Raw genomic sequence first — 14,283 nt, 5'->3', positions numbered from 1 at the left:
GTGTACTTGGATGACATCATAATCTATTCCAAAGACGTCCAGAATCACTTTCATGACGTCCAGCGAGTGTTTGATTGCCTCCAGCAGGCTGGCCTTACACTCAATATTAAGAAATGCCACTTCTGTTGTCCCGAGCTTAAATTCCTGGGTCATGTAGTGAGCAAGGAGGGAGTGCAGGCAGATCCAGCAAAGACAGAAGCACTTTGTGACTACCCTGTGCCTAGAAACCTCAAGGAAGTTCAAAGGTTTTTGGGTCTGGCTGGATGGTACCACCGTTATGTCCCTAACTTTTCAATGATTGCGGAGCCCCTGAATGCGCTGAAAAAGAAAGGAGTCGTGTTTAAGTGGTCAGAGGAGTGTCAGAAGGCATTTCAATGTCTTAAAGACCATCTGACCTCTCCTCCTGTCCTTGGTCACCCTGATATGTGTAACACATTTGTCGTCTACACCGATGCAAGTTCTACGGGTCTAGGGGCAGTTTTGGCTCAGAGATCGAACACTTCCTCTAGAGAAGAGGTTATCGCTTATGGCAGCCGCTCTCTAACAAGGTCAGAGCAAAATTACTCCACGACAGAACGGGAATGTCTGGCTGTGGTGTGGAGTCTGGAGAAATGGAGACACTATCTGGAAGGGAAACTTTCGTTGTTGTCACTGACCACTCTTCGTTGTTGTGGGTCTTTAACACCAATAAAGCTAGCTCCAGGCTTATACGCTGGGCACTGCGTCTGCAGGAATTTTCTTTTACGATTGAATATCGTAAGGGTAAGTTGAACAACGCACCGGATGCTCTGTCGCGGGCCACTGGTCCGGCCTTCCTTGCATTGTACACTCGTTCCCTGACACGGGATGAGAAGTTTGTACCTTTTCCTCTGACTGATGAGAATATCTGGAAAGCCCAGAGGAGTGATCCAGACATCCAGAAAATATATCAGGCACTGCTCACTGATGACAAACCTGGCGGTGAAGCAGACTCCGGTTTTGTCATTTTGGAGGATACGGTTTACAGGAAAACCAAACATCTTGACCGTGGTGACCTATACCAGGTATATGTTCCACAGTCACTTCGTCCAGTCGTCTTGCATGCATACCACGATAACCCTTTGAGTGGTCATTTTGGACGATATAAGACCCAGCAAAGGATTCGTGAAGTTGCATACTGGCCGAAAATATGGACAGATGTCGCAGAATATGTAAGCTCTTGTACTATTTGTCAGAAATATAAACCTCATAACATTTAATGCTCTTCCAAAGTTGTCCAACCATGATCTGAGTTTTGATGTGATGTCTCACTACTAGCCTTTACATTTTATAATTTTTACATAATGTGATGACCCTCCCATCACAGGGAGGAGCAAGTTTACTAGAAAGCTCATTTGTTTTTGGGGTGATGAGATGGGACATGAGCTCTTGTGTCGTCACCCCAAAAAAACGGTCACATTTACACACGTGCTGTCGTCCCATGATAGTTTTACATCTGCACACAGCGGCACAGACCGTAATGTCACAGTGTGGTATATTTTCAAGTCTTGCATAAGACCGTGAGGCCCCTAAAGGTAAACATATGTGTAAGAAGCATACGTGGAGACATTTATGGTCATACGCTAAGTCCAGGGGCTGAAAGATAAACATGTAGGATAAAGGAGACATACATGGTTATACGCTCAGCACAGATGTTGCATGATGTTGCATGACATGAAACAGATATAAGGAGGCGCGAGAGCCCCGAAGTGCAGGACTTTCAGATTTGACTTGAGACCTCCGGACGCTCGAGACGTTCGTTATGACATTTGTTGCTTGTTTGTAATAAACTCTATTGTACCAGCAAGAACAGTGTCCGCGGAGCATCCTTTCTCATCACTTCAACAGCACTGTCGCAGGAAAGATACGACAACAGCAACACACACATCGTCGTCATTGTTGAATTTCCTCAGCGTGAGTGAAGAACATAAAGCTCAACTGTCACAACTGCAAAATAACCCCTAGAGGAAAAACCTTAAAACATTTGGAACAACTAACTTAATTAGACAGTTATTACGTAATAGATAATTAAAACTACTAACGCCACCATTTTTAAAAATCAAAGCAAATATTTAAAAAAATTATTAAATATAAAATTTAAATTTCAAATTGTGTTTTTTTTATTCAAATAACCACGATAGATTACAATAACCAAGTAAAAGGATAACATTTAGAATTGTTTACAGTTTACACTGACTTTTGGGACGGTTGAAATAAAGTTTTGGGACATTGGTAAAAAAAATTAGCCTAGAGCCTTGCTGTCAATTATAGTTCTTAGAAAGAAAATTGGAATCGGCAAAAATCGGAATCGACAGGTCAGACTCTTAAAAAATCGTAATCAGCCAAGAATTGCAATCGGTGCATCTCTAGTAGGTAGTACTGACACAATATAACTATAACTGCATTGTTTATTAATTTAATTTGTGGGAAATTGTCTTGTTTTTCTGCCTTTTGCAATCTGAACCTTGTGTCTTTTATTCTTTTCTCATATAACACAGGGTTTATTACTGCTGGTGAAAATCTCCCCAACAATGTCTCGTAAAGTGGTGCTTCCTCAAGTACCTGAATCAGTTGAAAATTTGCAAAACATTCTTCGGGAAAATCTGCATCTTCAAGGCAGCTTCACATTACAGTTTGAGGACCCAGATTTTAATAACGCTCTCTGTAATTTGATGGATATTCATGAGTTGCCACCTGAACGTGTTATCTTACATATTCTTTGGGATAAGCCACCTGCACTTGCTCTGCAAGACTCGGACTCTGTTGATTCAGGGTCTTCCTTGGACACAGCCAGTTTATCCACCATAGAGTCACCCCAGAGTCCCTCCGCTTTTATCAAGAACTATCTGCGTAGCATATCAGAGTGGCCTTCACCTTTTCCCATTCCAGCCTTTTCCTATGATGTGGAATTGAAGTTACGCAAAGGCAATGAGGCATATGAAAAGACCAAGAAAGGTATCAGCATAACCAAAGACATGAAGATGGACATTTTGGATAAGATTGCTCAGGCAGTTTTTGAAGTGAAAGCCTATCCTGATCAAGACCAGATTGAGTCTGTTGCTTCTGCTCTCTTCAGTAGGCACCCCTGTCTTCAAGAACCGGGCAGTGGCATGGGGTATGATGGATGGAAAATGAGCATAAAATACAAACTTGGTAATTACAGGTCCAAGCTACGTAACGCAGGCTGCATTGAGGTCAGCATTAACCGGAGAAGAAGCGGTGAAGATGATGGTGCAGGTCCTTCTTTGAAGAGAGCAAAGCGAGGGGAGATTAACTATGTTCCTGACCACCCAGATACCCATACTGATGACTTGCTGGAGGAGGAAAGACTAGCTCTGGTTGAGGAGTTAAAGAAGAGGAATAAGAATGTTGCACTCATAAAGCAACAGATGGAGGTGACATTCTCCCTGAGGCGCAAGGAGATTGTGGAGCTAGTGCCTATGGTGTCAGAGGTTCAGGAGCGGTGGCCTGCTCTGTTTTACGAGGCAGAGGTAAGCAGCTGAGTAAAGAATATATTATGTTGTGTTTCAGATTTAGTCTTTGCAAAATAAGAATCTGAAGTTGTTTACTTCCGTTAACCCTCATCCTACCAACTGGGGTACTGGCAGACCCCAAAGGTATACTTTTTGTCATATCTCACATGCTTTGTTCTATCATTTAAATTTTTCATCACTTTGTCAATCAATTTGTTCCTTATGACTTCATATCATTGTTTTCTGTTTTAATTAGTGCTTTTTAAAAATACCAATGTATTGGGGTCCTGGGGGTCCCACCAAAAGCACCCAATTGCAGCCTATGCAGTTAAAATAGGTAAAATATAATAGATAAATCAAATGTTTGCCATGGGTCCTAATTTAACTAATTTATTATTAGTGTAATTAATGTCATCTTTCAGATGACATTAATTACACTAATAATGTTTTAAGATGACATAAGTTAACATGGTGCTATGATGGTTGTTTCTTACAGTAGATTATTCTTGTGGTCCCCAGGATGAGGGTTAATAAAATACATATTTTAACATGAGGATGATGTTGAAATTGTATTGACTTTGTATTTGACATTTACGTTTGCTGTTCTGTTTTTCAACAGATCAGGGAAGAGTTTCTTCGGATCACCAACAAGGACCTAATAGACAACTTCGGAGCAGCCATTAATCAGCACACTCCTAGGCTCCTTAAACTCTATCGGGCTAGGCGGACAGCTTTCCCGCCTGAGATGGATCAACTCCTTAACAGACTGGATGAAGAGGTGAATTTTTAGACTTAATAATCTCATTTTTCTTGACATTATGGAAATAAATGTATAAAAAGGATTTTTTTAAATTTTTTATAAAGCTGCACTAATCAATATTTTTAAATAAACAATGGGTCAAATTTAAGGTGTTGCTCATAGTGACAAACCATCAGAATAACCCCACTGTACACTACCTAAGGGACAGACAAAGATAGCGACAAGGTGGTGAAGAAAGTGGAACACCTAACAGCTAAAAAGACAGCTATTTATATCAGGAGTTAAAAGGAGTAAATCTAAGACTTTTATTCAACAGGTATTTGCTGGATGTGGAAGAGGACAGCTGTTGCCACATAATCAACCTTATAAGGCCATAATATATCAAGTGTGTGATTGTTTCAGTCTGTTGAGTCCTGCACCTAAGTGGGCAAAATAAATAAAAAAATAAATGCAGCTTTAACACAAACTGGGAAGCATGTTTCCATGTTTGTTCTTACCTTTCTTCGTGTTAGTTACATCTTGGTGTAATTTTTCTCCCAACCCTTTATGTTTCAGACATCTGACATCATAGCACATCGACACACTGCAGCCTTGAAGGGCCTCCCCTTGTATCTCCGTGACAGTCATGAGAAGCTCTTCAGGAACTGTCTGGTGAGTGGTTATTAGTAGAAAAAGTAAATATTTATTATTATTCTGTTATTAAAAATAGACTCTCTTTGACTTCAACCTTTGCCTCTCTGCCATTTTGTCCCATTCTAGTCTATCCATCCCACTGTCCTCCTTGTTTTCTTTATCTGTCCCAATGCCCACAGCGTCTTCAAGAGTTGTACTTTGCTGGCTATTACTTGATGTAATTTCTTTCATGTATATGGGGGTTAAATCTTTGGTTGCGGGGTATGAGATGGAAATATTTAACCCTAAGAGGATTCCTTAGGTTGTCTAGTTTTATATGAGACAGTATCTTCACTCATTTTCTGTCTGTCATCACAAGGCCACTGACCCAGAAGAGGAGCAGACGAAGGGCCTCATCGTGGGTATCCTCACTGTGTTGGAGGTTGATGACAGTTCAGCTCCTGCAACAGTCATTAATGTTGCTGTTGTTGTAGAAGAAGACATCGTCCTCCAGGATCTCCCTGACCTGCCACGGCTTTTGCTTACCTCTTTGGGCTGATCTACGCTTTAAACCTCCAGTACCCAAAAGAACTGAGGTACACATTCGAAACCATTCAGAAAGTTTTCATGGAACTTGGAACTGATCTCTCTGCAAGGGTCCGATCCTTCAAAAACAAACTCCTTCAGTGAATCCACCGAGTTAGCTGATAATGTTGGGTCTGGGACAGTTTTGAATTGCAGAGGTTCCTGTTGCCCCTTGTTAGAATGATGTAAATCTCCGTTGCCTGAGATGGATCCCCCTCTACCTCTTCTGCTTTTAAGTTCACTCTCTCCACCTCTCCTCTCCCTTTCCCGTTTCTCCATTTCTCTCGCCATCTTCTTTCCTCTCTCAATCGGTCACCTTAACTTGTCTAACTTTCTTACTTAATTTGCATATTCTCCCATTCTCACTCAAATTCTGACCTCTAAAACTCTCCCCTTCTGTCCAGCCAACACGATAACTGTCTCTCTGCAACTCACAAACTCTTATCTACCTCTAACTCCTCTTCTATGTCTCCCTACCTGCCCATCTCTTGCGCTCCGACGTGCCTGAATGCTTTTATCCTATACATTTATCCTGCACCTTACTGGATATTGTTAACCACGTTACTTATGTTAAGATTGAATAGTGTGTAAATTGATGACACACACAATTGGGCTACCTTGGTATTTTATTGTTAAACAGTTTTATTAGATTGACAGTTCTGGATCACAATTGTTCTGTTTGGAGTTCCATTTCAACCCATGAGCTACTTCTTGTGGTAACTCTGAATCTTCTTATGTTTTGTATTTTATCATGGTTTATTACACGGCGTTGTTGAATACTCGATTCTGATTGGTCAATCACGGCGTTCTGCGGTCTGTTATTTCTTTATAGCAGACCGTTGCTATGGGTGCAGCTCTGATGTCAGACTCTGACAGTCCGTTTTGTGTCAAATTATTGATTTCTTCAGTAAGTAACTGTGTAATAAGCGGGATAATGTACAGCTAGTGGGTCATTGTTGTGAAAGAATCCCCTTCAGTGCGATGCCGCTCAACGTTCCTTTCACAACAATGACCGGCTCGCTGTACATTATCCCTTACGTGTCGAGTGTACTGTTTTTAGTAGTCTCACTGTCGAAGTGCTGACTTTTCCCTTTTAACTTTATCTTGCTAAGCTCACAACTGCTACCTCATTGTATTATGGTGTTCAATATGTGATTCATACTAGTATATCATGTTAAAACACAACTTAAGTGCTTCATGTTATTTAATTGCTAAGACTGGGACAGTTGTGGGTCTCAGCAGTTACTTGGCCTTGTTCTAAAGGATTGGATAGGCTGTATTTTAATGATTAAAGAAAGAAGTTTTGAAGGTAGATGTTGCATCTGTAATTATTTATACATTTGATGGGTAGTTATTGGTCCTAATTTATATATTTGACTTACCTTAACTGTTGCAGTGCACAATTTGAAGTTACTCTAACCTATTCCACTAAATTAACTCAACTGAAATTAAGTGGGTACTATTTACAGGTTTAAGTTACTGCAACTTGAGTTGAGTTAACAGAAGTAAGGATTCAAAGTTGTTACAATATGAAATTATAAGTTACTGCAACTTGAGTTGAGTTGACGGAAATAAGGATTCAAAGTTGTTACAATATGAAATTATAAGTTACTGCAACTTGAGTTGAGTTGACGGAAATAAGGATTCAAAGTTGTTACAATATGAAATTATAAGTTACTGCAACTTGAGTTGAGTTAACAGAAATGAAAATTGAAAGTTGAGCAAACTCAAAAGCAAAACTTAAAATGTTATGTTTAATTGCCCAACTTAAAACTCTGCTGAAGTTTGTTTCTTTACAATTTTGAGTTCTGTCAGCTTTTTTTTTTACAGTGTAGAAAGGAGGGATTTATAATTTTTTATCTTATATATTTTTATTTTTGGTAAGTACATTTTTAGGTTTATATATAATGCTGTCAGGAGAACTCACACACTTAAAAGCTCACTCACCCTCTCCCACCGACACCCCCAGCCCTCAGCTGTTGTACAAGAAAATTGGCCTGGATGATAAATCAATACACCAGCATGGGCAGAAATTGAAACAGTTTGTCCTCATCTCATCCATACTATACAAATAAACTGAAGACAAATTGCTCCAATCCAAAGGAGGCTTTATGTTGGGAATGACCTGTGTCTGACTTCTTTGAAAATGCTGGAGACAAAGAAAAGGGATATTGCATCTCTGAGGGGGATATGACGATCTACAAGGAACCAAAAACTCAAGGACAATTAAAATAAATCATTTGAGGATCAATTTTAAACCTGCCTTCTAGATTTAAGCTGCAACCAATTGAGCAATTCATACATGAAAACAATGGTGAGTTTCTACATGGACAACTCAAAACAAATTTACCTAGAGAATTATATACAACTTTAAGGGGGCCTGAGATAAGATTCAGAGGTGTTCTGACAGACAATGTCAGCATAATCAATAATAGGTAGTATAAAACTGACGTGAAATGTCAAACAATTAATTGAATGATAAAGTGATCTCGGACAATCATGTTTTTTTATAACTAGAATTACCGCCTCGCGGTTGTATGCCTTCGCCAACCAGTCAAGTTGCAGTTTACCTCCATGTCTGTCCAAATGTCATCACTTCATAATTTTATCCTGTTAGAAATTTGTTACTATTGTCTACAATAGTAACTAACGATGGTTGGATGTTAAAATGTTGTGTTGGAGCAAAAAAAGGCCTACATTTTATTATCAGATTGTACTCCCTAAACAAAATACCTAATGCCTCAGGTATATCTTGTCTTGAGTACTGTACTCTTGAGTATTGTATGTGAATACAATAAGTAATGTAAAGTTAAAATGTTCTGCATCAGTGCCGTGGTTATATTTATGAGTCATATGATTACTGCCTTAAACCAACATTATATACAGGTTTTTAGCTGAGCTCATCGTCTCAAGTTGGGTGTTTTTCTGGTCAGCAGAATTTTCTTGTGCAGGCTTGAAAATACAACACAAAACTAATCTGCCATGAATTAATACAAATGTCAAGGATCAACAACACTTTTGATTGACAGATGATCACGAGGAGGTGCAATGCAAAAACAACAAATCACCCCGCCGTTGAAACTAAAAGATATGTATCCTAATAATAAACTTTAAAGTAGAACCAGACAAACCTGATCTTAAAGTTTCACTTGCTCCGCTGCCAGTGTATAAAGGATATTCAAATGAATTTGCATGACAGGAGCTGTGAAAAGGGACACACTGAAATAGTTTTAAAACATCGAAAGCAGATAGAAGGAAATTGTCATAATTAGCATATGAATTCTTGAGTTATGGCCTATATGTGTTTTTTGAGGTCACAGTGACTTTGACCTTTGACCACCAAAATCGAATCAGTTTATCCTTGAGTCCAGGTGGATGTTTGTACCAACTTTGAAGAAATTCCCTCCAGAATGGAAACGAACAGACAACCTGAAAACATAACGACTAATAATAATAATAGTGACTGATAATGCCCATTTAATGGCCTGATAACAGTCGAATCGGTTGTGAGGAGGAACGATCAAGCCAGTTATTATTGAAGTCACCCAAGGTTATCATTTCATTATGCCTCTCAAGAGAATTAATAGTTGACAAAAATACACTTTGTGTAGTCAAATTGTATCCGACTGGAGGCTCAGAAACAAGATTTACAGAATCGTATGTTGCCAGCCCACCTCTTCTAGAAGCCCTATCAGCTCTATACTGAACAGAATTGTCAATTTTAAATTCATCATCTGGGATTTTAGTATGTAGTCATGTTTCGGATATTGTGATAATATTGGGTCTGTAAAGAGTGGCCTAAGCCCTGAGGAGATATTTTTTTTAACAAGGCCCCTAATATTAAGATGAATAACCTATAAACCAGCTATTCTCAACCACTGGGCCGGGGCCCACTGGTGGGCCTCTGAGGACCACCTAGTGGGCCGTGAGGACCTGCCAAATGGTTACATTAACTTCTTCAAAATCCGATGGCCGCTATTCTGTCTTTTAGAGGTTGTAGCGGGCTCAGTTTAAAGCTATACCGGTATCATAGGAAACTAAAAAAACCTAAAGAATCCATTGGTCCCAACCATGTCTTGCCATCTTGTCGGGAAAGGAGGCTAAATAACGCTCCAAATATACACTAAAAAAACTGACATGGCCATTTTCAGACGGGTCTCTTGACCTCTGACCTCAAGATATGTGAATGAAAATGGGTTCAATGGGTACCCACTATGGAACTGTGATGCTGGAAACTTGAATTTCCCTCGAGGATCAATAAAAAGTGCATTATTATCATATTGTCGGAGCTGTGTCTGTGTTTTTGTTCCGTTGCTTTGCATGGAGCTGACACCCGACCGTCCGTCCCGTCCGTCCGTCCATCCGTCCGCTCCGGCCACCCGCCCGCTCTCTCTCCTCCCGGCTGTCTGGAGCTATGTGCCCCGCTGTCGTCTGGCAAAAGCAGCAGTGCAAATACAATGTACAAGAATTCACAAATATGTAGGATATTAATACGGACATTCATGTCATATCACGTCACAACGGCTGCTACATTGACCGTGTGTTTACTATGTGTTTATTTGCATGTAGAGCGGGGGAATGAGAGTCGGATCACAAGCGGCCACTCATGACGCATGTGGAGACGCATCTAATGCCAGGTGTGAACAGATGTACTTAGAGCTGTCCACACTGGTCTAAACAGGGCCTTAAGTGGAATAGCACCCGCAACTTGTTTCCATGACAAAAGAAGGGAGTATGCCATGATACTAATCCAAAGAAACTGACAGATTGACACATGAAATTCTTCATCCTTTCATTGTTTTTTGTTCCTGACAAAGGTGTGACACATGTGTAAGTCACGTAATTAGCCTTCATTCCATTCCAATATAAAGGACTTAATTGATGTCTACCGTCACATAAGGTGAAATGTTTTGCAATATTACAGATGTGATTCCAGACTAAATTGAAAGACACTGAAATAGTTAAAAACATCGAAAGCAGATAGAAAGGGGGAATTTATAACTTTAGATCTTAAATCTTTTTATTTTGGGTGAGTGCATTTTTAAAGTTGACATGAAGCAGTCAACCAAATTAAGCTGATTTACTAAATGGATTTCCACTCGAATCAACAATTATGAACCAAACATGACAAATGTCAGCATTTAAATGAAAAAAATAAGCTCCGTTTTATCTTTCGCGGCAAGAGCGCCACCATGTTGCAGTACTCTAGCCTGTTATGTCACGAGGTGGTTGGCTCGGCTGAGTTCTACAGATACAACAGTAGAGACAGTGAAAAACGGAGACTGAGGAGGCACAGGACAGAAGAAACCAAAAGGGGGGACACTATTGTATTGTTTCTAGATGTAAAGATGAGTGTTGCCATATTATAGCCAAGAACAAAACAATCCTTTTCATAACTGCCATTGAAAATGTGTCTATCTTGTAAATTCGGGTTTGAACAATTACCACAGACGAGAAACACCATTAGCCTTGTCTGTCTCAATGTGTCAGCCCTGTGATAGTCTGGCGACCTGTCCAGGGTGTACACCGCCTTCACCCAATGTCAGCTGGCATCGGCTCCAGCACCCCCATGACCCTGAATGGGATAAGCGGTTACGGATAATGACTAATCATATAACAGGTATTCAACGATTCTTAGTTTCAGGTATAAACTAATGAAAACATAAGCTTTTAATATTATATTCCATTTCTGCTCATAGATCCCCTGACATGTTACACACTGTTCCTTAAAGTACATTACACATTAAAAATGTCTTTAAAAGTCTTACATTTAACATAGTGAACCCTACAGAAACCCTGTATAAGCATCTGCCGTTCTATTGACATTAACCGTTGGAAAAGAATAACAACTACATATTCACAAGTTATTAAATATAGTGATTTCATACTGGAACATATTACAATTGACACTTCAGAAGAATATGAGAAAATACAACTGAGATGCTTTTCTTTTGATGTGTCAATAGAAATTAGTATTGTTTTGTTCTTTAGCTGTATTGTATCATCTATTTACATATTTAGTCTGATAATTACAAATATCATATACAATATTATTCAGTATGTTTCAATATGGCAATTATTATTCTTTTCTTTTCTTGTATTTCTTCCCCACTACCAACGTCAACTAGAAAATCTACATTTATTTGTTTGTCCTAACATACTGTCACATTGGTGGAACTTCTTTAAACACTCACATCGGTGGAATGAACCAGCAACTTGTTTCTAAAGAAGGGGAGTATGCCATGATACTGAGCCAAGAAACTGACAGCAGATATTCTGTATCCTGTGATTGATTTTGTTCCATGTCAAGGTGTACCAACATTTCTGAAAAAGTCACCTATGAGTCATGTCATTAGCCTTCATTCTGTTGCAATATAAAAGGCCTTAATAGATGCAGACTGTCACATATGGTGACAGGTTGGCAATATCACAGATGGTGAACTGGACTGGATAAAAAGATACTGAAATAGTTTAAAACATTGAAAGCAGATATAAAAGAGGAATTCATAATTTTGGGTCATTTTGGGTATAGTACATTTTAAGTCTATATATAAATGCTGTCAGGAGATGTCACAGACTTATGAACTAAAAGTGGGATTGTTGCAAAAGTGGATTGTGTGTTCAGGAGGCAGGTTCAATTTTTTTTTTTAGGAGTTTCAGTCAGCACCATCCAGACGTGTCCAATTTAAGCAAAAGCTTCAATAAATGTAAGTAAATTCAGCATTTTACGTTGGTTAATTCATCAATCCATTTTATGCTGCTTATCCAGGTCCGAGGTTGCGTTGATTTAATTAATTATATCATTAATAATTATTCTTATATACTGGCTGGGAAGTACTGAAAAAATGTGATGATACATAATTTTAGGCATGTATCCTCCTATTGGTTTTCCATATTAATACCATACTTGGCCAGTATAAATCATGAAACAGGTAGGCTATTACAGTACATTGTGTGGGTATTAAAAGGTCTTAAAAAGTCTTATATTTAATGTGGTGAAACCCTGCAGAAACCCGGTATAAAGCAGCTGAAAGTTTACTTGTCTTTATTACAGCAATGTGCTGCAAATAGTCATTATAAAAATCGTTTTTTTCTATTGACATTGAGGTTGGGAAGAAAAGTATATGTAGATATTCACAATTTATTAAAAATAGTGAATTCATGACGGAATATTTTGATGTCACAAATTGACACTTTACTCAGAAGAATATTAGGAAATAAGCTAAGATGCTTTTCTTTTTATGTGTCCATATGAATATTACTGTTTTGTACTTTAAATGTATTATATCATCCATTTTTATATTTACTACGATAACTCCAAATATCATATACAATAGTTTAATGAGTTTGAATATATATATATATTATATTATATATATAATTATACAAGTGGAGGAAATAAGTATTTGATCCCTTGCCGATTTTGTAAGTTTGCCCACTTACAAAGAAAAGAAACGGTCTATAATTTTAATGGTAGGGTTTATTTTAACAGTGAGAGACAGAATATAAAAAAAAAAAATCCAGAAAATCACATCATATAAAGTTATAAATTGATTTGCATTTGATTGTGGGAAATAAGTATTTGATCCCCTAGCAAAACATGACTCAGTACTTGGTTGGAGAAACGTTGTTGGCAAGCACAGAGGTCAGACGTTTCTTGTAGTTGGTCACCAGGTTTGCGCACATCTCAGGGGGGATTTTGGTCCACTCCTCTTTGCAGATCATCTCCAAATCCTTAAGGTTTCGAGCTGTCGCTTGACAACTCGAAGCTTCAGCTCCCTCCACAGATTTTTTATGGAATTAAGGGTCCGGAGACTGGCTAGGCCACTCCATGACCTTAATGTGCTTTCTTCTTGAGCCACTCCTTTGTTGCCTTGGCCGTAGGTTTTGGGTCATTGTCGTGCTGGAAGACCCATCCACGACCCATTTTCAGTGTCCTGGCTGAGGGAAGGAGGGTTGTCGCCCAACATTTTCACGGTACATGTCCCCGTCCATCCTCCCTTCGATGCGGTGAAGTCGTCCTGTCCCCGTAGTAGAGAAAGACCCCCAAAACATAATGTTTCCACCTCCATGCTTGACGGTGGGGATGGTGTTCTTGGGGTTATAGTCAGCATTTCTCTTCCTCCAAACATGGCGAGTTGAGTTGATGCCAGAGAGCTCGATTTTGGTCTCATCTGACCACATCACCTTCTCCCAAGCCTTCTCTGAATCATTCAGGTGTTCATTGGCAAACAGACGGGCCTGTACATGTTCCTTCTTGAGCAGGGGGACATTACGGGCGCTGCAGGATTTTAATCCATTACGGTGTAGTGTGTTACCAATGGTTTTCTTGGTGATTGTGGTCCCAGCTGTCTTGAGATCATTAAGAAGTTCCTCCCGTGTATTTCTGGGCTGTATCTCTCTATTACCTTTCTCATGATCATCGATACCCCACGAGACGAGATCTTGCGTGGAGCCCCAGACCGAGGCCGATTGATGGTCATTTTGTGTTTTTCCATTTCCGAATAATGGCACCAACAGTTGTCTCCTTCTCACAAAGCTGCTTGCTGATGGTCTTGTAGCCCATTCCAGTCTTGTGCAGGTCTGCAATCTTGTCCCTGACGTCCTTAGACAGCCCTTTGGTCTTGCCCATGGTGGAGAGGTTGGAATCTGATTGTGGATAGGTGTCTTTTATACAGGTAATGAGTTGAGATAGTTGTCTTTTATACAGGTCACGAGTTGAGATTCGGAGTACTTTCTTAAAGCGAGAGGACTAATCTAACCGGTCTGCGGGGGAAAGAATTCTTGTTGGTTGCTAGGGGATCAAATACTTATTTCCCACAATAAAATACAAAT

At 39.4% G+C, this 14,283-nt stretch overlaps 1 protein-coding gene across 1 annotated transcript; it reads left to right on the top strand.

Annotated features, from left to right (window-relative positions):
* Window positions 1-2,990: 2,990 nt before the first annotated feature.
* On the top strand, window positions 2,991-5,307 carry LOC119481696. The gene is made up of 3 exons (XM_037758844.1): window positions 2,991-3,509; window positions 4,111-4,269; window positions 4,807-5,307. Exons 1-3 carry the CDS (start codon window positions 2,994-2,996, stop codon window positions 4,915-4,917), a joined length of 786 nt encoding a protein of 261 aa, XP_037614772.1. The 5' UTR covers window positions 2,991-2,993; the 3' UTR covers window positions 4,918-5,307.
* The last annotated feature ends 8,976 nt before the right edge of the window (window positions 5,308-14,283 follow it).

This window comes from Sebastes umbrosus, chromosome 22, assembly GCF_015220745.1.
Source record: "Sebastes umbrosus isolate fSebUmb1 chromosome 22, fSebUmb1.pri, whole genome shotgun sequence".
Lineage (NCBI taxonomy): Eukaryota > Metazoa > Chordata > Actinopteri > Perciformes > Sebastidae > Sebastes > Sebastes umbrosus.
Note: the sequence above shows the minus strand (reverse complement) of the source record. Positions and strands in the feature narration are given on the sequence as shown.